General features: G+C 46.7%; 3 protein-coding genes across 12 annotated transcripts in view; all 3 read left to right on the top strand.

Annotated features, from left to right (window-relative positions):
• The window catches only part of LOC101941509 (protocadherin alpha-C2), a 316,181-nt gene that overhangs the window by 291,628 nt on the left and 1,955 nt on the right, over window positions 1-22,598 (top strand). The gene's annotated exons all lie outside the window — the stretch shown is intronic.
• The window catches only part of LOC103306249 (protocadherin alpha-8-like), a 307,323-nt gene that overhangs the window by 282,770 nt on the left and 1,955 nt on the right, over window positions 1-22,598 (top strand).
• Window positions 3,924-6,480, top strand: LOC135973139 (uncharacterized). Its single transcript, XM_065554824.1, has 2 exons — window positions 3,924-5,259; window positions 5,857-6,480. The coding sequence occupies exons 1-2, from the start codon at window positions 4,719-4,721 to the stop codon at window positions 6,357-6,359; spliced, it is 1,044 nt and encodes a 347-aa protein (XP_065410896.1). The 5' UTR covers window positions 3,924-4,718; the 3' UTR covers window positions 6,360-6,480.

The following is a 22,598-nucleotide window of genomic DNA, read 5'->3' as shown; positions in this document are numbered from 1 at the left end:
TACTGACTCGCTCAGACCTCAGCGAAAAGAATATCCCCATTGTTATTGCTGCTTGCTGTGCGCTCCACAATATCTGTGAGAGTAAAGGGGAGACTTTTATGGCGGGGTGGGAGGTTGAGGCAAATCGCCTGGCCGCTGATTACGCGCAGCCAGACACCAGAGCGGTTAGAAGAGTACAGCAGGGCACGGTGTGCATCAGAGAAGCTTTGAAAACGAGTTTTGTGACTGGCCAGGCTACGATGTGAAACTTCTGTTTGTTTCTCCTTTGATGAACCCTCCACCCCACCCCCCCACCCGGTTCACTCTACTTCATGCATTCTTTATTAATTCCTCACACAACTAGGGGGATAATTGCCAAGGTAGCCTGGGAGGGGTGCGGGAGGAGGGAAGGAAAAGGACACACTGCAGTTTAAAACTTTAAAACTTTAACACTTATTGAAGGCCAGCCTTCTGATGCTCGGGCAATCATCTGAGGTGGAGTGACTGGGTGGCCGGAGGCCCCCCCACCGTGTTCTTGGGCGTCTGGGTGAGGAGGCAATGGGACTTGGGGAGGAGGGCTGTTGGTTACACAGGGGCTGTAGCGGCGGTCTCTGCTCCTGCTGCCTTTCCTGCAGCTCAACCATACGCTGAAGCATATCAGTTTGATGCTCCAGCAGCCGAAGCATCGACTCTTGCCTTCTGTCTGCAAGCTGATGCCACCTATCATCTTCAGCCCGCCACTTGCTCTGTTCATCTCATGATTCTGCCCGCCACCTCTCCTCTCGTTCATATTGTGTTTTTCTGTAGTCTGACATTGACTGCCTCCACGCATTCTGCTGTGCTCTTTCAGCATGGGAGGACATCTGGAGCTCCATGAACATTTAATCCCGAGTCCGCCGTTTTCTCCTTCTAATCTTCACTAGCCTCTGCGAAGGAGAAACATTTGCAGCTGGTGGAGGAGAAGGGAGAGGTGGTTAAAAAAGACACATTTTAGAGAACAATGGGTACACTCTTTCACATTAAATTTTGCTGTTCACATTACACAGCACATGTGCTTTCGTTACAAGGTCGCATTTTTCCTCTTATATTGAGGGCCTGCCGGTTTGGTGTGAGAGATCACTCACGCAGTGCCAGGCAACAGAATTCGGCTTGCAGGCAGCCATGGTAAGCCATAGGCTTTTGGCTTTTTTAACCTTCATAACATGTGGGAATGGTTTCAAACAGCAGCGCCCTCATTTCCCATACCAAGGACCCATTGGGTTGGCCATTTAAAATGGGTTTGCAATGTAAAAGGAGGGGCTGGGATTTCCGGGTTAACATGCAGCACAAACCCAATTCCCCCCCCTTCCCCCCCCCCAATTCTCTGGGATGATCCCTTATCCTGGTATTCTGGCGCTTCAGGGCAGGGGAAAGCAACGCTCTGGGAGTCGACGCTAGCCTCGGTACTGTGGACGCGGTCCGCCAACTTCATGCACTTAGAGCATTTTATGTGGGGACACACACAATTGACTGTATAAAACCGATTTCTATAAAACCAGCTTCTATAAATTCGACCTAATTTCGTAGTGTAAACATACCCTAACAGATCAGGATGATAGCATTTTACACCATTTTCTACTGATATAAATGACAACACAAGGTCCAGAGCAATGGGGAACCAGGCCCTGTGTAAGCTAGTTGTACAGGTCAATTCAAGGCTGAAAAGGGATCTGAGATTGGGAAACTATTTTGCTTCCAATTGAAAGAAAAACTGTCCGTCTCTTTAAAATGTGAAAGAGAGCACAGGAAACAGAAATGAGTTAGGTGATTGTTTCTGACACATGGAACTAAAAAAGCATACATGTTTTGAAATTCATTTGTGTAATCATAGCAAGTATGCAAAATGCTTGACAAAAATAATTTTGATAAAAAAGATACACTACTTTGGATTAAAACCTAGCTGCTTTTCATGTGCATTACATTTTTTCCCTCACAAATTCTGTGAAAGCATTTTAATGTATGGATTTGGTTCATATTCTTATTTAGGCACCTAAACAGAACTGCTTCATATTTGGTTCATATTTGTAAGTAATAGAATAATGCATTTGCCCACAATGACTGTGAAGAAGCCATTTTGATATACAGTTCTAATAATCTGTGAACTATGAAGGATTTAAAGGGTGAATTGTAATGGCTCTGAAGAATGATTATAATCATTTCAAAGGGCCATTGTTTTGTAACTGGTAAAGAAAAGGCTGATCAAAATACACACACACACATACACACACACACACACACACACATATATAGTAGTATGTGTGTGTGTGTATATATATATATAACAAAATACACATGATACACTAGCTAAATATGGAAACTGAAATACATAAAATTAAGGCTGGATTTTTATCATAAGGAATATCATGAAATCACTGATTAGCTTTAAAAAAATCAATCAACCTTTGACAGTTTGAAATGTTTGTGCGAGCAGCAGATGTGATGATCGGGAACAGCAGAGCAAATGTCATTGAGAGCTGCACAGTGAAACCTTGGGCTGCATGAGGGATTATTAATGCCAGCATTTTCAAACCTGGATGTTTAAAGTTAGGCTCTTAAATCCACATTTGGCTCCTAAACAGAACCAGCCTGATTTTCAGAGGTGCAAAGGAGCGCCAACTGCTATTGAAATCAATGAGGGTTGTGGGTATTCAGTGCCATTAAAATCAGAACAGTTCTGCTTAGGTGCCTAAATAAGAATATAAGGGGGCTGTGAGAAAGATTTTCAAAATCACAAAATACCAGCTAGGCACCTAAGTGCTATTTGAGCCTTTGAAAATCTCCCCCTAAGAGCCTAATTTTAGGCAACAGGTTCGAAAATGCTTGCCATTCTGTCTACATTAGACTTTTTAGCCATTTTGGACAACGGGTGTCAAATATTCTCACACCCCCATCAGCCAGTGTTGAATTTGGTTGACCCACTGGTTTGGACAAGGTTTGGACAGAGTTCAGTGTCCATTTTAAAGCAACAATGGCCCTTCATTGTATTAGGGGTTGAACATGCTTTGTTCAAATAAGTGTTAAACTCAGTTGACGCTGTCCACACCCATGTGAGAGCCAAGTTCAGCACTGTTTGAGGAAGGGGCAGGAAGGACTGGGATTGACAACCATTGTCAAATTCAGCTGGAAAGCAGGACTTCAGCAATAACAATATGGTCCCACAATGGATTAGACCAGTGGGCTCTCAAAGAGTGCTTAATTGACCCCTTTTCAGTGCAGCTGAAAGCCATCATTTTCTTTAGCAAGCATCATTAATCAGGACAAGCTTTCACGGCCCCATTGGAGGAGAAAACCACAAGGGCTTCTGGGAGTCTGCAGACCCACTGGGGAAAGATCTGGATGAGCACTGTGTAATGTGGGAGTAGTGGAAGAGAAAAGAGTAGGAAAAAGAAGAGGAAAGATTCGTGAGACAAGGAGAGGAGGAGGGAGAATTGGCAATGAGGTAAAATGAGGAAAGAAGGAGGAGGAGGTTGAGCACAGCAGAACATGAGGAAGAGGTGAGGAAATAGAAAGAAAGAGGTGTGGGGAAGGAGGTTTGTTTGTTTGTTTTTTTAAGGAGAACAGTTTAACTAAGGGCATGGCTACACTTGCAGATGTAGAGCGCTTTGAGTTAAACCAGCCTTCGAAGAGCACAGTAGGGTAAGCGCTGCAGTCTGTCCATACTGGCAGCTTCAAGTGCACTTGCATGGCCACATTTGCCGCACTTGCAGCGGCATTGGGAGTGGTGCATTATGGGCAGCTATCCCAGCATGGAGTCTGGTGGCACCTTAAAGACTAACAGATCAGCATGCAAGTGACTGCAGCATGCGTTTCAAATGGGGGTGGGTGGGGTGGAGTGTGACAGGGAGTGTGTTGTAGGTATGTGGGGGGAGAGAGAGAGTGGGTTTTTGGGGGGCTGAGAGCATGTCAGCATGCTGTCTTGTAAGTTCAGACAGCAGCAGACACCCCCCCCCGCCTCTCTCTCTCACACACAGCATTCCACAGTAATGGTTGCTTTGTCTCGGAGCAGATAAGCATTCCGGATGTCAAAAACGGAGCTTTGAAAGGGCATATCCGCATTCCTGCAGCAATTCAAAAACAATGACAAGAGTGGCCACTTGACTTAAGGGGATTATGGGACGTTTCCGGAGACCAATCAGAGTGCAGTAATGCAACACCTCGTTCACACTGACGCCCGGGCGTTGTAGCCAAGGCGCAGCAAACATTATTCCACTCGCTGAGGTGAAGTACCAGGAGCGCTCTAGCTGAGGAGTCAGAGTGCTCTACGTGCCTTGCCAGTGTGGACAGGTTGGGAGTTAGGGCGCCCAGGGCTGCTTTAGGCCTGGTCTACACTACGGGTTTAGGTCGACTTTAGCAGCGTTAAACCGAATTAAGCCTGGACACGTCCACACAACGAAGCCCTTTCTTTCGACTTAAAGGGTCCTTTAAACCGGTTTCTTTACACCACCTCTGACGAGGGGATTAGCGATAAAACCGGTCTTTGCGGGTCGGAATTGGGGTAGTGTGGACGGAATTCGACGTTATTGGCCTCCGGGAGCTATCCCACAGTGCTTCATTGTGACCGCTCTGGACAGCACTCTCAACTCAGATGCACTGACCAGCTAGACAGGAAAAGACCCGCGAAGGTTTGAATTTCATTTCCTGTTTGCCCAGCGTGGAGAGCACAGGTGACCCCGCAGAGCTCATCAGCACAGGTAACCGTGATGGAGTCCTCCCAGGATCGCAAAAGAGCTCCAGCATGGACCGAACGGGAGGTACGAGATCTGCTCGCCATATGGGGAGATGAAGCAGTGATAGCTGAACTCCGTAGCAGTAAAAGAAATGGAAAAGTATTAGAAAAGATCTCCAAGGCCATGAAGGACCGAGGCCATAACAGGGACACACAGCAGTGCCGCGTGAAAATTAAGGAGCTACGGCAAGCTTACCACAAAGCCAGAGAAGCAAACGGAAGGTCCGGGGCAGAGCCGCAAACTTGCCGCTACTACGTGGAGCTGCATGCGATCCTAGGGGGTGCAGCCACCACTACCCCAACCGTGTGCTATGACTCTCTCACTGGAGAAACACACAGGGAAGACGGTTCAGGGAACGAGGAAGATGAGGATGGAGGTACTGTAGGTAGCTCACAGCAGCAAGGAAGCGGAGAAACCGGTTTCCCCAACAGCCAGGATATGTTTGTGACCCTGGACCTGGAACCAGTAACCCCCGAACTCACCCAAGACCCTCAGGGCACACAGGAGACCTCTGGTGAGTGTAACTTTGTAAATATTTGTAAACATTACAAAAAAAAAGCAAGCGTGTTTAATGATTACTTTGCCCTGGCAATCGCGGCCAGTACATCTACTGGAAAAGTCTGTTAACGTGTATGGGGATGGAGCGGAAATCCTCCAGGGACATCTCCAGAAAGCTCTCCTGGTTGAAATGGGGTGATTTTATTAAGGGGACATTCAGAGGCGCCCGTTCCTGCTCTTCTGAACAGAAATGTTCCCCGCTGTTAACCACGCGGTGGGGGGAGGGGTGAAGTGATCATCCCAGAGAATCGTGTGTGTGTGTGTGGGGGGGGTGGTTTACTTGTGTTTGTGCCGCATGTTAACCGGGAAACCGCAGCCCCCTCCTCTTACATTGAAACCCCATTTTAAATGGACAACCCAATTCATCCTTGATATGGGAAATGCGCTGCTGTTTGCAACCTTTCCCGCATGTTAAGAAGGTTAAAAAAGCCAAAACACTGTGGCCTACGATGGCTGCCTGCAAGCCGAAATATGCGACCTTGTAATGAAAGAGTGTACCCATTGTTCTCTAAAATGTGTCTTTTTTAACCACCTCTCCCTTCTCCTCCGCCAGCTGCAAATGTTTCTCCTTCGCAGAGGCTCGTGAACATTAGAAAGAGAAAACGTAGGACGAGGGACGAGATGTTCACGGAGCTGCAGATGTCCGCCCAGGCTGATAGAGCACAGCAGAGTGCTTGGAGGCAGTCAATGTCGGAGATGAGAAAAGCCCAATATGAACGAGAGGAGAAGTGGCGGGCTGAATCGCGGGAAGAACAGAGCAAGTGGCGGGCTGAAGACGATAGGTGGCGTCAGCTTGCAGACAGACGGCAAGAGGCAATGCTCCGTCTGCTGGAGCATCAAACTGATATGCTCGAGCATATGGTTGAGTTGCAGGAAAGGCAGCAGGAGCAGAGACCGCCGCTACAGCCCCTGTGTAACCAACAGCCCTCCTCCCCAAGTTCCATAGCCTCCTCACCCAGACGCCCAAGAACACGGTGGGGGGGCCTCCGTCCACCCAGTCACTCCACCCCAGATGATTGCCCAAGCATCAGAAGGCTGGCCTTCAATAAGACTTAAAGTTTTAAAATGCAGTGTGTCCTTTTCCATCCCTCCTCCCCCACCCATCCCAGGCTACCTTGGCAATTATCCCCCTGCCTCTGTAAGGAACTAATAAAGAATGCATGAATGTTAAAAAAAATGACTTTATTGCCTCTGCAAGCGGGAGGGGAGGGTGGGGTGGGGTGGTTGGTTTACAGGGAAGTAGATTGAACCGGGTCGGGGGGGGCGGTTTGGAGGGTTCATCAAGGAGAAACAAACAGAAGTTTCACACAGTAGCCTGGCCAGTCACAAAACTCGTTTTCAAAGCTTCTCTGATGCGCACCGCGCAGTGCTGTGCTCCTCTAACCGCCCTGGTGTCTGGCTGCGCGTAATCAGCGGCCAGGCGAGTTGCCTCAACCTCCCACCCCGCCATAAAGGTCTCCCCCTTACTCTCACAGATATTGTGGAGCGCACAGCAAGTAGCAATAACAATGGGGATATTCTTTTCGCTGAGGTCTGAGCGAGTCAGTAAGCTGCGCCAGCGCGCTTTTAAATGTCCAAATGCACATTCCACCACCATTCGGCACTTGCTCAGCCTGCAGTTGAACAGGTCCTGACTCCTGTCCAGGCTGCCTGTGTACGGCTTCATGAGCCATGGCATTAAGGGGTAGGCTGGGTCCCCAAGGATCACAATAGGCATTTCAACATCCCCAATGGTCACTTTCTGGTCCGGGAAGAAAGTCCCTTCCTCCAGCTTTCGAAACAGAGCAGAGTTCCTGAAGACGCGAGCATCATGTACCTTTCCCGGCCATCCCACGTTGATGTTGGTGAAACGTCCCTTGTGATCCACCAGGGCTTGCAGCAGCATTGAAAAGTACCCCTTGCGGTTTACGTAGTCGGTGGCTTGGTGCTCCGGTGACAAGATAGGGATATGGGTTCCGTCTATGGCCCCGCCACAGTTTGGGAATCCCATTTCAGCAAAACCATCCACTATTCACTGCACGTTGCCCAGAGTCACTACCCTTGATATCACCAGGTCTTTCATTGCCCTGGCAAATTGGATCACAGCAGCCCCCACCGTAGATTTGCCCACTCCAAATTGATTCCCGACTGACCGGTAGCTGTCTGGCGTTGCAAGCTTCCACAGGGCTATCGCCACTCGCTTCTCAACTGTGAGGGCTGCTCTCATCTTAGTATCCTGGCGTTTCAGGGCAGGGGAAAGCAAGTCACAAAGTTCCATGAAAGTGCCCTTACGCATGCGAAAGTTTCGCAGCCACTGGGAATCGTCCCATACCTGCAGCACGATGCGGTCCCACCAGTCTGTGCTTGTTTCCCGGGCCCAGAATCGGCGTTCCACGGCATGAACCTGCCCCAGTGACACCATGATTTCCACATTGCTGGGGCCTGTGCCTTGTGAGAGGTCTATGTCCATGTCAATTTCCTCATCACTCTCGTCGCCGCGCTGCAATCGCCTCTTCGCCTGGTCCGGGTTTCGCCTTGGCATGTCCTGGCTCTGCATATACTCCAGGACAATGTGCGTGGTGTTCATAGTGCTCATAATTGCCGCGGTGATCTGAGCGGGCTCCATGATCCCAGTGCTAGCTGTGGCGCCTGGTCAGAAAAAAGGCGCGAAAGTAGTATCTGATGGACCAGGAGAAGGAGGGAGGGCCGAGTGACGACATGGCATACAGGTACAGGAACAGGGAGAAACACAAACAACTGTCACACAGAATGGTCCCCCCAAAGATTAAACTGGAAACCCTGGGCTTAGCAGGCCATTGATTTCACGGAGGAAGGGGAAGCAAATGAATACAGAACAAATCTATTTTTTACATCTTAAGGTGGCAGCCGACGGTGCAGCATGAGTGATAGCCTCTCCAGTACGACGATGACGGATACCAGTCATAAAATACCATCATCTGCAAAAAGGCAAGGGGCTGCTGCTGTGTAGCAATGCAGCCCCACGTCTGCCAGCCCCACGTCCGCCAGCACCCAGCATCGCCCTCGGCCTCTTCTGGGTGCTTAGCAGACAATACTGGGCAATTGGCAGAAAATAGTATATTACAACTGGTAACCATCATCATCAAAACAGTAGCATGTCTGCCCAGGTGGCCATGATTGACAGCCATACCAGTATGACGACGATGGGTACCAATCATAATATACCATTGCCTGCAAGGGGCTGGTGCAATGCAGCCCTACGGCTGCCAGCCCCACGACTATCACTCATGCTACACCGTCTACCGCCAAAAGGCAGTTAGCAGCTGCTGCTGTGTAGCAATGCAGTCCCACGTCTGCCGGCACCCAGAGGACATATGGTGACGGTGAGCTCAGCTGAGCTGAGCGGGCTCCATGCTTGCCGTGGTATGTTGTCTGCACAGGTAACCCAGGTAAAAAGGCGCGAATCTATTGTCTGCCGTTGCTGTGACGAGGGGGGAGGGGCCTGACGACATGTACCCAAAACTGCCCGCGACACTGTTTTGCATCATCCGGGCATTGGGATCTCAACCCAGAATTCAAAGAAAAGGCGCGAACCGCTTTTCAGCTCTCTGAGCTGTGGCGCAAACGTAGTATCTGACGGACTAGGGGAAGGAGGGAGGGCGGGCCGAGTGACGACATGGCGTACAGGTACAGGGAATTAAAATCAAGAACGGTGGCTGTGCATCAGGGAGAGACACAAACAACTGTCACACAGAATGGTCCCCCCCAAAGATTAAACTGAAAACCCTGGGTTTAGCAGGCCGTTGATTTGACGGAGGGAGGGGGAAGCAAATGAATACAGAGCAAATCTATTTTTTACATCTTAAGACGACGGTGCAGCGTGACTGATAGCCCTCGGCATCTTTCTGGGTGCTTGGCAGCAAATACGGGGCGGTGTATGACGATGGTCTTCAGGCCTATTGCACAATTGGCTGCTCAGGAAAGACTCTGCTAACGTGCGATGACCCGACTTGTAATAGGACGGCTAACAGTTGTAATACACCATTTACTGCCAAAAGGCAAGCCCCACGGCTGCCAGCACCCAGATCGCCGATGAAGGCTACCAGTCTACTGCACCGTCTACCGCCAAAAGGCAGTTAGCAGCTGCTGCTGTGTAGCAATGCAGTCCCACGTCTGCCGGCACCCAGAGGACATATGGTGACGGTGAGCTGAGCTGAGCAGGCTCCATGTTGTCTGCACAGGTAACCCAGGTAACCCAGGTAAAGAGGCGCGAATCTATTGTCTGCCGTTGCTGTGATGGGGGAGGGAGGGGCCTGACGACATGTACCCAGAACCGCCCGCGACACTGTTTTGCATCATCCGGGCATTGGGATCTCAACCCAGAATTCAAAGGGGCGGCGGAGACTGCGGGAACTGTGGGATAGCTGTGGGATAGCTACCCATAGTGCAATGCTCTGGAAGTCGACGCTAGCCTTGTACTGTGGACGCGGTCCGCCGACTAGAGCACCTAGAGCATTTTATTGTGTGGACACACACAATCGGCTGTATACAACCGATTTCAATAAAACCGGCTTCTATAAATTCGAACTAATTTCGTAGTGTAGACGTACCCTTAGTGTGTTCTAACTCACAGGTGTAACCAAGCCCTAAATAAGAAAGAGAGGGAGGAGTAATAGGTGAAATAAAGGGGAAAAAACATGAATGGGAAGTAGATTTAGAGAGGAAGAAAGCTTCTCAAACAGAAAGGTGTTCTGAGAAAAAGGAGTGAGATGAAAGCATAACTGTTTTAGATAAATATACTTTAATGTTAAAATTGTTAAACACTAGTAAAATTACGGAAACCTGGTGTTGAATTTTCCTGAGGAAAGGATACGTCAGGGTACATGGTGTAAGGAAAGAGACAAAGTAGAGTAAAGAGAGAACAAAGGAAAGAAGGAAGAAAAAAGCAAGGAACATGGTGTAGTAATTTATTTTTAAAATTGTATATAACAGTTTGATGCTGAAATGTTGCAGTATAATAATAGAATGCACCCCACCCATCCTCCCACCCTCAGAGGAAGTATACACAATTGTATTTTATTGCAAATGTCAGTTTGTTGTCCTGGCTGGACACTACATTCAGTGATTTATTTAAGTCTTCAAAAGCTTTAGGGGGATACACTGCTAGCAGTTCCAGTAACAGATGAGTTAACTCCCTGAGGAGCCCTGAGTCCTGAGGAAGAAAAGATAAGATAAGGGGTAAGAAAGAAAGATTTCTGTGTAATGCTGAGCTGGGTGGGTTCTGGCATAAATGCAACCACTGGGAGTGTGGGGAAGACATGTCATCCCCTCAAACTTCACATTCCCTGCTGAATTCCCACCCAACTTTGCTTGTGCTTTAGCTAGGGAGGAAAGAATGAAAAGGCTTCTCTCCCTCTCCCTAGACATGGCCACATCCTGCTGTTAATCTCTGTTTAATGCCCCTTGGATCAAAATATTCTCTGACTACTCCGCACTCCCCACCACAGCTCCTGTTGGTGCTGGGTGATCTCTGGGTGGCTGCATTTGAAGACCCAGCAGAGGGAGGAGGTTGAGCAGAGGTTAATTTCCTCCTTCCTGCCCTGAAAGAAACAGGGTCTCCCAGTCTGACCACTATGGTGAAGGGGCTGTTCTGAGGGGAATGTTGTGGGGCACACTAGTCCCACAGAGCATGAGGACGACGTAGAGCAGCTGCATAGGGGACACACAGAAACCTGAGGAGGAAACATAGTTGGGGATGTAGCCCTATCTATAGATTGTGTATTAATTATATTGATTACTTAAGAATTCCCAGTTATCTGTCTGAGGGTTGACAGGTTCTTGTCCCAAGACCAGGTCCAGTATTATTAAAATTACTGTTCAGTTGGGAAATCCGCTGTGCACAATTGCAACACTCACACTTCAGGAACCCTTCTGTGTTTATAATGGTTTATTAACTAATTAGCGAAGTCACAAACACTCTAACCCATCAAGGTGTATAGAGATAATGTAGAATGTGCATCAGAATACTCATTTACTCACACCATCCCTTGAAGAACAACCTGAAATGTTAGCCATTATCTTCCTCCTCACCGTCACAGAGACCATCATCCTGACACCTCCCAAGGGCTATATCTCTCTTTCCTCCTGCCCACAGGCTGGGATACAGCTTTTATAATACATTACACTGATGCCACTATGTCTAATCCGTATTCAGTAGGGGGTTCTCCCCTCTTCCTTATTTGTATTTCCTCACCCTACTAATGTTGGGGTGCCTTTCTCCTATAGGTTAGTATATTAATGATCTCAAATTATTATCATGTATGTCAATTCATTGCCATGGCACTCTTGTGGCCAAACAGCTGCAGATGTTCTATCCTAAAATATGCAAAAGCTGATGTTAGCTCATGTTCCTGTGGTTGGCTGGTGTCATTATAGATACCATTATAGACACCCTTACACACTCTGTTCCCAGCTCCCCAAAACTTAGGGGTGACCATTAGGCCATTTATCTGTGCCAAAGTTAATAGGCAGAGCCATCCCTAGGTTACAGTAAATCAGGGCGACCTGATTTACTGTAACCTAGGACCACGCTTTGGGTGGCCCTTCAGTAGCAGGAGGCAGGCGGGGAGATGAGGTGGGAGGCAGGCAGGTGGGCGGGGTGAGGAGGCAAACAGGGAGGCAAGTGGCAGGCAGGCGGGCAGGGAGGAGGGGCCAAGGAGGAGCTCCATTACCAGAACCTCCCCCTCTGCCCAGCACCTCATGCCCGCTGGCAGACCCCACCGATCAGCGCCTCCCCTTCCCTCTCAGCGCCTACCGCAGATCGGATGTTTCGCTCCCGGCATCAGACGGCACTGGCGGGGAGGGGAGAGGAGCGAGGGCGCAGCGCATTTGGGGGAAGGGAGCGGAACTAGGTGGGGAAGAGGTGGGTCAGGGGTGGGAAGAGACAGGGAAGAGGTGGGGCGGGGGTGGAGCAGGGGTGAGAAGAAACAGGATGGGGTGGGGCCTTGGGGGGTGGAGTGGGGGCAGGGGTGGGGCCTGGGCGGATCCGGGGGGAGCGCCCTCTGGCTGATTAGAAACTGGGCACCTATGTCCGGAGCCTTGCACCCCCGTGGGGATGGACCTGTTCATAGGCCTCAAGCCTTATGTTAACTGCTGAAGCCAATATCTTACAGGAGACAGACCTGTGGGTTCCATGCGTTATTGCTAAATAAAATAAATGCTAAAGATAGTTCCATGGGCTAGAGGGGACATGAGGTGAGGGGACGCTAAGGGGACACAAAAGCATGAGGCTGGGAACACAAGAGTTACAGAGCCCTGGGGTAGACACAGTGCTGGGGGCACAATACTAGTGGGGACATTTGGTGGGATGACACAAAACAAATGGCAGGACTGTGGGACACAGAGCATTGGGTGGAAACAATCCAGGGAGACAGAGAGCACAATGGGGGACATGGGGATGCAGCACTGGGGAGGACACAGCACTACAGTATCACCCCTATTTTATGAACTAATTGGGGACTGAGGAGTTCATAAAGTAAAAGTTCATAAAACTGGCCATCGCAAAATTATAGTAAGTGTGGTGCAGAAGTTGCAGTATGGTGCACTGCATTGCTTTCTTCTTGTCCTTCAAACCACTGGCAAGTGATTTCCAGTGCATTAAAGGCATCAGAATATGAAGGGAGACTGACTTGTTCTTCATCGACATCATTTTTGTTATGTGATTTATTTTTCTGTTGGGAAAAATGGTTTATATAACTGGTTGTCTGTAAGATTGGTGTGCATAAAATCAGGGTTCTACTTTATTCACAAACACACACACACACAGAGATGCATGTGCAAACACACACATTCATGGTAGAATTGTAAGACATGATGCAGGGTAGGAGGTGTAAAAGCTTGTTTGTGGAGCCAGCTCCGTGTCCCTCACAATTTTTGGATAAAAGCACCTGGGCTCTGGTTTGACATCTCTGATTGTTCAAAGCCGCAATGCTTAAGGCATCAGGAAATGGAAGCAATGCAACCTGCACTCATTGGGGTTATTTATGTTCCAGAAACTCAGTTCACGAAAAGTTTGTTAAAGTGGACTCAGATTCCAGCTCACAAGTCTGCTGGTCTCTCCTTCCTCATAACAACTGTTCCCTGTGTCCCAGAAGCCCAATCCTTTGATTAAGAGAAAAGAAGATCCTTCTGTCCATGGAAGCCCAAAACTCAGGCAGGCAAAAGTGGGGAGAATCTCCCTCCTGGGGGCCCCCAATCCCTGAGAAGCGGTAAAGACCTCAGATCAGAGTGCACACACCCTGGATGTGCGTAAAGAGATACACCTGAGGCTTGCAACCCCCTGATCATGGGGAATAGAGGGAAGACCCCCACCCAGAGGACAAAACTCTTAGGCAGGGGAAAGAGGGAGAGACCCCGGTCTGGAGCCCTACAATTCTATGTGACGAAAGAAGAGATCATTATCAGTGAAGCTCCAGCTCTCTCCTTTCCCCAGTTGGGAGTTGGGACCTGTTTTGAGATACCATCTCTTTCCCTTAGTCAAAGATTGGGCTCATGGGGTCAGTCTCCTTTTTGGAGGGAGATGGGGGTAGGATGAGGAAAGGCCTGAATGGAGAGAGGGTTTAGGGAAAAAGGGAGCACCTGCAGGGAAAAAGTTTGAGGGGGTAGCTCTTGAGGGTTTGGGTTTATTGAGTCTAGTGACACATACAAACTGTCTCTGGTCGGGTTTGTAGAACTGCATTTCTCACTGCGCATTGTTTTATTGTTTGTGCAAAATTAGGCAAATGATGTCTATTGTTTTGAATGTTTAAATCATATTTTAAATGTGTATATATATGATTATATTAAAATATATTTCCATGATTTCTCCACCTATAATCACAATCTCCTAACAATTGCCACTACCAGACTGTAGGCATAGTGCATTATTAGGGTGACCATACGTCCCATTTTGGCCGGAACAGTCCCCTTTTTTAAGCTCTGTCCCCAACATCATGATGTTTTTTGCAAATCAGGGCATTTGTCCCATTTGCTCTTGCCCTAGATGGGCATGGAGGAACATTCAGGAAAGAGCAAACAAGACAAATGCCCGGTTTTGCCAAAAAAGTCATGACATCGGATCAGATGAGCGGCAACGGCAGGCGGGTTGGGCTGTGAGCCCTGCGTGGTGGGGCTCGGGCTGTGAGCCCCATGTGGTGGGACTCAGGCTGACAGCCCTTTACCCCACCATAGAGCTTGGGTGAACAGTGACACTAGGTAGCTCAGGCAAGCGGTGATGCCAGGTGGTTTGGGCTGTCAGCCCTATGCAGCAGGCCTCAGGTGAGTGACAACACCAGGCAGCTTACACAATGTCCTGTTTTCAGTTTAGGGGAATATGGTCACCCTATACATTATGCAAATAAAAATCCATATAATGCAAGCCCAGAGTCTGGAGCAGTCAGTAGCAAAATCTATAGACTAAGCAAACTAGGATATGTATTCTGCATTCATACCAAACTGCAATATATATCCAGTTGTATCAAGAATATAGCGGGCGGCCAGATATATGCATTATAATTAAGGCATGTCATATATAGTCCCTGATCTAAATTGGGTGAGGAAAGGGTTAAAACTGTGTTGCTGACTAAGGGGAGTAACGGGTACCTTCCTGCATTCCAGGATCCAAGAGACATTCAGCTATGGGGAGCTGGGCTAGGGTGACCAGATGTTCCAATATTTTTGGGACCATTTCGATATTAGGGGCTTTGTCTTACATATGCAACTGTACCCCCTTCTCCCTCCAAAAAAGGAGCATCCCGATTTTTCACACTTGTTATCTGGTCATCCTAGGCTGTATAAGAAGCTGAACTGAACTGAAGAGCAGGGTCTTCCTCTAATAAGGGAGCAATGGGGCTGTAGACGACTTCTTCTATTTGCTTGCATTTATCCAGTGTTACGCTTTGGCCACAAGAGGCCTGATTTTTAGCCTATGGTAGCTGGCAAGTCAGTTCCTGCTGTAATAACAGCCCAGAACACAGTGGCAGAGCTACTCCAGTACCTGAGATAAATATATTTTTTTTTAATTTCCCTGTAAGAATTTTTCTTTAAAGTCCAGTTGTGCCAGAACACTAATAACCACCACAAATCAAACTAGAAAATGCAGCAAGTCCTTGTTGCTTTTCTCCTGTATTATGCCTGGGTGTTAGAGCAGTTGGGGGTTGGGGATCTCACACACCATATGCGCTATAATTACCTAGTTTAATGTTACTGTATTTAAACACAGGCAGGGATTAAGGCAGCAGGCTCCCTGGTGGGGAGGAGCTTTTATTTTGCCCATTCTGCCTCTAAATCAGTAGGGTAGGACAGGTCAAACAGATGGAAGTGCAAAGAGCGAGAGTTATTTATTTGCTTGCTTTTTTAAAATTCCAAATTGATGTGATCCTTTGAAAAGACTATGATCATTTGCAGACACCGGGGTTAGGCTATTTGAGGTTTAACTTTTTTCTGTCTGCATCACTTCCCTATCTCGAAATTCAATATCTACCACTTTTCTTGATTAAAAAAAAAAAGATTAAATGGGCATTTTAATCCAGAAAAGGCTTAGGGAAGATCAGTGCAGCTAGAATGTCTGCAGAGTTCCCCCGAATGACACAGAGAGGTCTTTTTTTCCAGTGCACATAATGCTTGCACTTGGCATGCTGTTTCAGAATAAGTGTGCAGAATGTCAGACTCTTTATAGCAGTGAATATTCATCATGCCAGCCAGAGGCAGAAGCTGCAGTCAGTGCATCAGCAAAGGAGGCAGGGAGGAAAAGATCAGGTTAATGACTGGCTTTCCCTGCGATTTACTTCCTGCTTGTCGCCTGATCTCCATTTTAAATAAATGCATTTAATTGATAACAATGTGGTTGCACTGATATGAGGGTGGAGGAGTCTGTCAGTAAGGACTGGGTTAGTCCTAGATTCACAATGTCTATAGCGTGTGTGTTCTGTTGGCTAGAAAAATCAAACAATTCAAAAAGATTTCCTTTAAAACTACTAAGAATAGATGGTTTGGTTGAAAGCTTTTATCTGAATGACCTCTTGGATCCGTGAGCCACTGAAATCCTTACAGACAAGGACAAAATGATGAATGGGAAGGGGAGGGACAGAATAGAAGCAAGCTACTGTCTCAGCTGAGCATGTCACATAGTCACAAATATCTCTGCATGAAGATAGAGCTGTACAGAAATGCTTCTACCTCCCTTTAGCAGGGGCACATCTGCTCTCACACTAAACTCAGCCTTCTTCTGACAAAGGTTCTTTAAGAAAGCTGCAGAGAGATGGGAGGCAAAGACAAAGCACTACACTATATGGACAGTTCTCATTATGTAAAGTGAGCACCACCTGTTCCTGGCAAATGCCAGATTTTAGCTTTGGGGTTATGCAGAGACTTCAAGTATGCACAGTCCCTAAAAAAGAGAAAATAAAATGTCAATGAGAAAAAAACCTCCATCCCTGGCCCAGTCTTGATGGGAGTATTGATTTGCCGGCTGAGTGACATGATGTTTTGTGCTCTGTGAAGCAGGCATCATGCTCTGCACTTAGAAGATATCTCAATTCCAGACTATTTTAACCCGTCATTCTGCATGTCAGCTCTGTTCTGCTTACACAGCATTTGGAATAGGGTACAAGCCAGTAAAAACCAACCCCTCAATTGAGTGAATGCACAAATCTGATTTTCCAAAAGATAGCCATATAAAATCTGAGTGACAGACATTTATTTTAGCGTCTTTCATCAAAAGATTACCAAACCCACAAACTACACAGGGGTCACTTTGCTCATAATTGAAATGCAGCCTCTCTGGGGTGGAATGAAACTGCTTTCTAAACAATACAACCTTGACCACAGTCTTATTGAATTGAAACTAAAGGGGGAATCTAGGGCTGCAGAAAATTATCCATGCTGTAATTTCAACACACACTTCTTGCAAATAGTAGCCTAGGATTTTTCATGACTACTGCTGTTCATGATTTTAGTTTTATATTTCATCTTTTAAAAAATCTGGCATATTCAGTTGTGCAGTGTCTCTGAAAGCCATGGAGGGGTGTGGTTCAGCAGTATCTCAGAGGTCTGCTGAGATGCTTGCATTGTCTTTGAGCCTGTGGGTGGTGGCTGATGAGGTCAAAAAGGCATCTTCCATTTTAGAACGCAGACATGCACACATATCTGTAGTGTCAGGGAGCTGCAGCTGCAGTCTGGGTTTAGTTTCAGTTTTGTGCCTATGTTTTAAAAATAAATCATTTGATCATTGAACATAAGGACTCCTGAATTCATTGAGAACAAGACAAAGGAGAGAGCACTACTTACCTAGTCAGCTCCAGTTCAGGGAATGCCTAGGCACTGGCAAGAAGGGGCCAGTCCTGTTTTTCTTTGTGATGACCTCTGACAAGGTCATATATAGCTGTAGGGTGCAGAGAAAAGGAGTGTAACACTTTAAATGAAGTGTGATGAATATAGTTGGGGGGGTAGCTTTATTTAGACAGTTCTTATAAGTTCAATAAACATCTTAAAAGCATGTATTAAGCTACAGAAAATATGCAAGGGAAGCACAGCTAATCCTGTTAAGTGTAAAGTTACATCTAAATAGAGAGGTTTTGTGTGTTAAATGCTTGTTGATCAGACAATAAATAACTCGTTATAGAGGCTTTAGAAACTGAGGGGTAGGTGACATTTATCCCTGATCTGAAATGCCTAAACATGCAGTGATAGTACAACTGAACTGTGACCTTCCTGCCTGACACTCCAGATATAAACACTGTTGTCAGGTAAATCAAGCAGAAGTGAAATTTCTTGAAAAGGCTACTGAAGCCCTGCTAGTAGGAAATGATGATCATGAACCTATTACATTCTGTCTGTAGCCGTCTCCCTGCTTTTGAGTTCCTCAGCCCACTGTTAGGATAATTAGTTTCCTTTGGCTTAGTGAGTATTAAGGAGTATTAATATGCTTAATTTATAAGGGCAAAAAATGTATTCAAGGGCTGTGATAAAGACAGATAAGTGAAGGCAAACCCCTTAGTCTTGGTGCTCACAGAATCCTGATTCCAGGGTAAATATTATGGGTTTGCTAAGTTTGGTTCCACTATAGCAGAAGGATTTGTGATGTATATTAGTCACTTAATCTGGTGAGTAAATTTGTGTAAGCAGAACCAGATTAAAGAGACAGTATCCTGTTTTGCATTAGATTTCAGTGGTACAGACAGACACGTGCACTTTGTTTAACATTTTCAGGCAATCCAGGACCCCCCTACATTGTGCCATAGGATATACCCCTTTACACTGCAGAAAGGGATCTTAAATAACCCTTGCAGAATACCCTAATCATTAGGTCAACATAAAGCCCCTCTCCCTGGTATAAGGGACATGTTGAGGACAGGAGGAGCATGGCCAGAGTACTCTGTGCTCCAGTTGTTTTGCTGATATAGTGGTCTATAGAGGGGCATAATAAGCCAACACACTTTAAAGAAACCTTGGGGCTATACCTTATTGCACTGTGCAGGCCTCTGACACAGTCCAGAATTAGGGAGGTCCAAAAGTGGCTTAAGGTCACTTCTGTCTCTCCCGTTTATGTGCCCAACGCAGGAATAGAAGAAAAGAGAATCTGTGCCAGGGTTATTTGGAAGGAGTGATGGATGGGGGTTGTTGAGAAGGAGAAAATATTTATTTGTCAAGTAAAGCTTGATTTAAAGTGTGGAATATAAGAGGTCACATTTTATGTATACAAGAAGAGAGAGGATCAATTCCTCATTTGGAACTAGGCCAAGACACACACTATTCAGTTCCATAATTTATTATTTCAAGGAAATGAGGGGGATACCAAATGTACACACATCCCCAGGCAAACAATTTAATTAAGACGGAGTGAAGGCTGAAAGTACATATTAGTGTCTTGGGTGTTAAGCGACTTGCCAAAACACTGGTATTATCAAAAACAAACATGAAAAAAGTCAGCCGTTCAAAATTAATGTTACAAGAAACTTACAGGAATGTTGTAATTTTGTAAAAAAGAAAGGACACAAAGTTCTGTTAACATTCCAAAAAAGTGAAGATATTTGAAAACAGGGAAATCCAGTTTAGCTCACCAAAACAACTGTCCCAAAACAAGCAAAAAAGCTGAGACAGTTTTATCTAGTCATATTAATGTATGTATTTATTGTAAGTTAAGTTCCCATACATAACACAGGTTTATCTAATAATTGACCACAGAGCTAATGTCTCTTAATCATGTAGGAGACAACAACCTTTCTTTATGATCACACCATTCCCAGGAGAAGACATGCTTTACTATTTCCTGTTTATATGTCCCATACTGAAAACAATCATCTTACCTTACTCACAAAGATTCCATGGGCCACCTGTTACACAAATGTCCTCAAATACATGCTAATATAGCATTTAAACTGCCCTTGTAGGGTCTAGAACGTGAAAGTACAACTAGGGTTGCCAACTTTCTAATTCCACAAATCCGAACACCATAGCTCTGTGCCTTCCCCGAGGCCCTGCCCTCACTCACTACATTCCCCCTCCCTCGGTGGCTCGCTCTCTCCCACCCTCACTCACTTTCATTGGGCTGGGGCAGGGGGTTGGGGTGCAGGAGGGGATGAGGGCTCTGGGGTGGGGCCAGAAATGAGGAGTTCAGGGTGCGGGAGGGGACTCTGGGCTGGGGCAGGGAGTTGTGGGGTGTGGGAGGGGGTGAGGGCTCCAACTGGGGGTGCGGGCTCTGGGGTGGGGCTGGAGATGAGGGGTTTCGGGTGTAGGAGGGGGCTTCAGGCTGGGGGGTGGGGCTGAGGGATTTGGAGTGTGGGTTGAGCAGGCAGTTGGGGTGTGGGAGGGGTGAAGGCTGCGGGTTTTGAGCAGGCGGTTGGGGTGTGGGAGGGGTGAGGGCTCTGAGCTGAGGGTGCTGGCTCTCAGGTGGGGCTGGGGATGAGGGGTTTGAGGTGCAGGAGGAGGCTCTGGGTTTGGGGTAGGGCTCAGGGCTGGGGCAGGGGGTTGGGGCTCGGGGTTGGGGAATGGGCTTACCTCAGGCGGCTCCCGGTCAGCAGCGCAGCAAGGCTAAAGCAGGCTCCTGGCTAATGGGAGTGCGGAGCCAGTGCTCAGGGGGGAGCCCCTTGGGCCCCCTGCCTAGGGGCCGAACCTGCTGGCTGCTTCCAGGGTGCAGCACTGTGCCAGAACAGGTAGGGACTAGCCTGCCTTAGCCCTGCAGCACCGCCGACGGGACTTTTAACGGCCCAGTCGGCAGTGCTGACCGGAGCTGCCAGGGTCCCTTTTCGACCGGGTGTTCTGGTTGAAAACTGGACACCTGGTCACCCTAAGTACAACATCTGCATGAAAAGCAAAGATCAAGAAGCATCACACATATCAGAGATTTGTATGTATGCAACCAGTTTTAAGGAACAGAGAGTCCTGTGGCACCTTTAAGATTAAGAGATGTATTGGAGCATAAGCTTTCGTGGGTGAATACCCACTTCGTCAGACGAATGTGGGTATTCACCCACGAAAGCTTATGCTCCAATATATCTGTTAGTCTTAAAAGTGCCACAGGACTCTCTGTTGCTTTTTACAGATCCAGACTAACACGGCTACCCCTCTGATACTTGACAGTTTTAAGGAGAGACTGTAAACTTAAAAATGTGTTCTTTATTTCTGAGACACGAAAACCTTTTGGTTTGCATACATAATACCTTTTAAAACTTAAAACGTCTATGCCTAAAATTGCAGAAGTTGCAGAACCGCATAGTGAGATACAGAAGTACAAGAGATATTACATGTTTCACACGGATCACAGAAGAGAATGTAGAAGCATTGTGGGACTGCTGAGAGGACCAATTGCAATGGTCCCGCTGAAATGCTGGTGCTTTTGGTCTACTCTACCACTGCAACAGTGCATGCAGAGTGGCTCAATGCAGAATATGGTGGCGAGATTTGTTCAGAGCAAATCTAATTACAATGGTGCTGACAGTGTTTATTCACTATTGCACGCATGTGTGTGTGGACAGGAGGTGTGTTATAACCATGACAGGTGCTTGCAATTCTATTTGCAACACTACATTTCTCTACAGTACACAAGAATAAGATTTTGATCAGACTTCAAAGGTTTAAAAGGTCATAACAAATAACTCCAAACATAAGCATCAAATCTTCCCCAAAATACTCAGTCTCCAGCAAATACTCAGGACAGATAAATTAAAATAAATTTGAAGTTTCTGTCCAAAATTGGGAGTTTGTAAAAGTATATAAGAACATAAGAACGGCCATACTGAGTCAGAACAAAGGTCCATCTAGCCAGTGTCCTGTCTTCCGACAGTGGCCAATACCAGGTGCCCCAGAGGGAATGAACAGAACAGGTAATCATCAAGTGATCCATCCCCTGTCACCCATTCCCAGCTTCTGGCAAATAGAGTCTAGGGACACCATCTCTGCCTATCCTGGCTAATAGCCACTGAAAGTGTTCAAGACTCTTCAGATAGTAAAAGAACAAAACAAACAAAAAATAGCTTATTTTTCAAGCTCCCTACAAATGTAATCCACATCACATTTGGTCAGCATATTGTTAGTGGCAGAAGACCACACATGAGAAATTTCAAGTAAATTGGTTAGTTTTGGCAAAGTTGTGGCAGTGGGATTCAAAATTGGGTTTATACTGGAAAGCTAGTTACAGGCTGCCTAGTTTAAAGCATTCCTGCTTCGCTTGGTACGTTAGAAACCATGGCAGAGTTCTAAAACCAAGCAGGGGCTGTATAGACTGTGAGTCTAGCACACCAATTAAGAACTTCCCTAGTTATGTCCAAATTACTAGAAGGCCTGAAATGTCTGCAAAATGCTGATGACAAAGCTTTCTTATATTTTTATTTGACAATGAGTAGCTTCCAAAATAAAAGGATCTACCATATTTCATCGGAATGCCAAGAGGGGGTCACCAAAATCTGAAGTTTTAGGCCTTGCTGTTATGGAGTTACAACATGACAAGAAAATTCACAGAGAATTTTCCAGTCTAGGAAATCACTGAAATATTTACTCTCCTCTTCAAACATCTTTGCCAATTCACTCCCAATTTGACACCCATCGTCCCTCTAATTTCCGACTTTGCATTCCAGTTCATAGTCTGTCAAGACTTTCACTTTTCATGAGCATTTTAGAGGAGTAGCCATACTTGTCTTTCAAAGGGGGAAAGGCTATGGAGAAGACTATCCATAGTTATGAGGCCCAATTTGGAACCTTGTTTGAAAGAGTCCCTTAGGTGCTAAGGGTCCCTTAGTTTGCCCTGTGTATGCTATATTAGCTGATTAATTGTATTTGATGCTGCTGTAAGATTTTAATGTTGTT

Source organism: Chrysemys picta, chromosome 8 (genome assembly GCF_011386835.1).
Source record: "Chrysemys picta bellii isolate R12L10 chromosome 8, ASM1138683v2, whole genome shotgun sequence".
Classification (NCBI taxonomy): domain Eukaryota; kingdom Metazoa; phylum Chordata; order Testudines; family Emydidae; genus Chrysemys; species Chrysemys picta.
The sequence above is the reverse complement of the archived record's forward strand: the minus strand, read 5'-3'. Positions and strand labels throughout refer to the sequence as shown.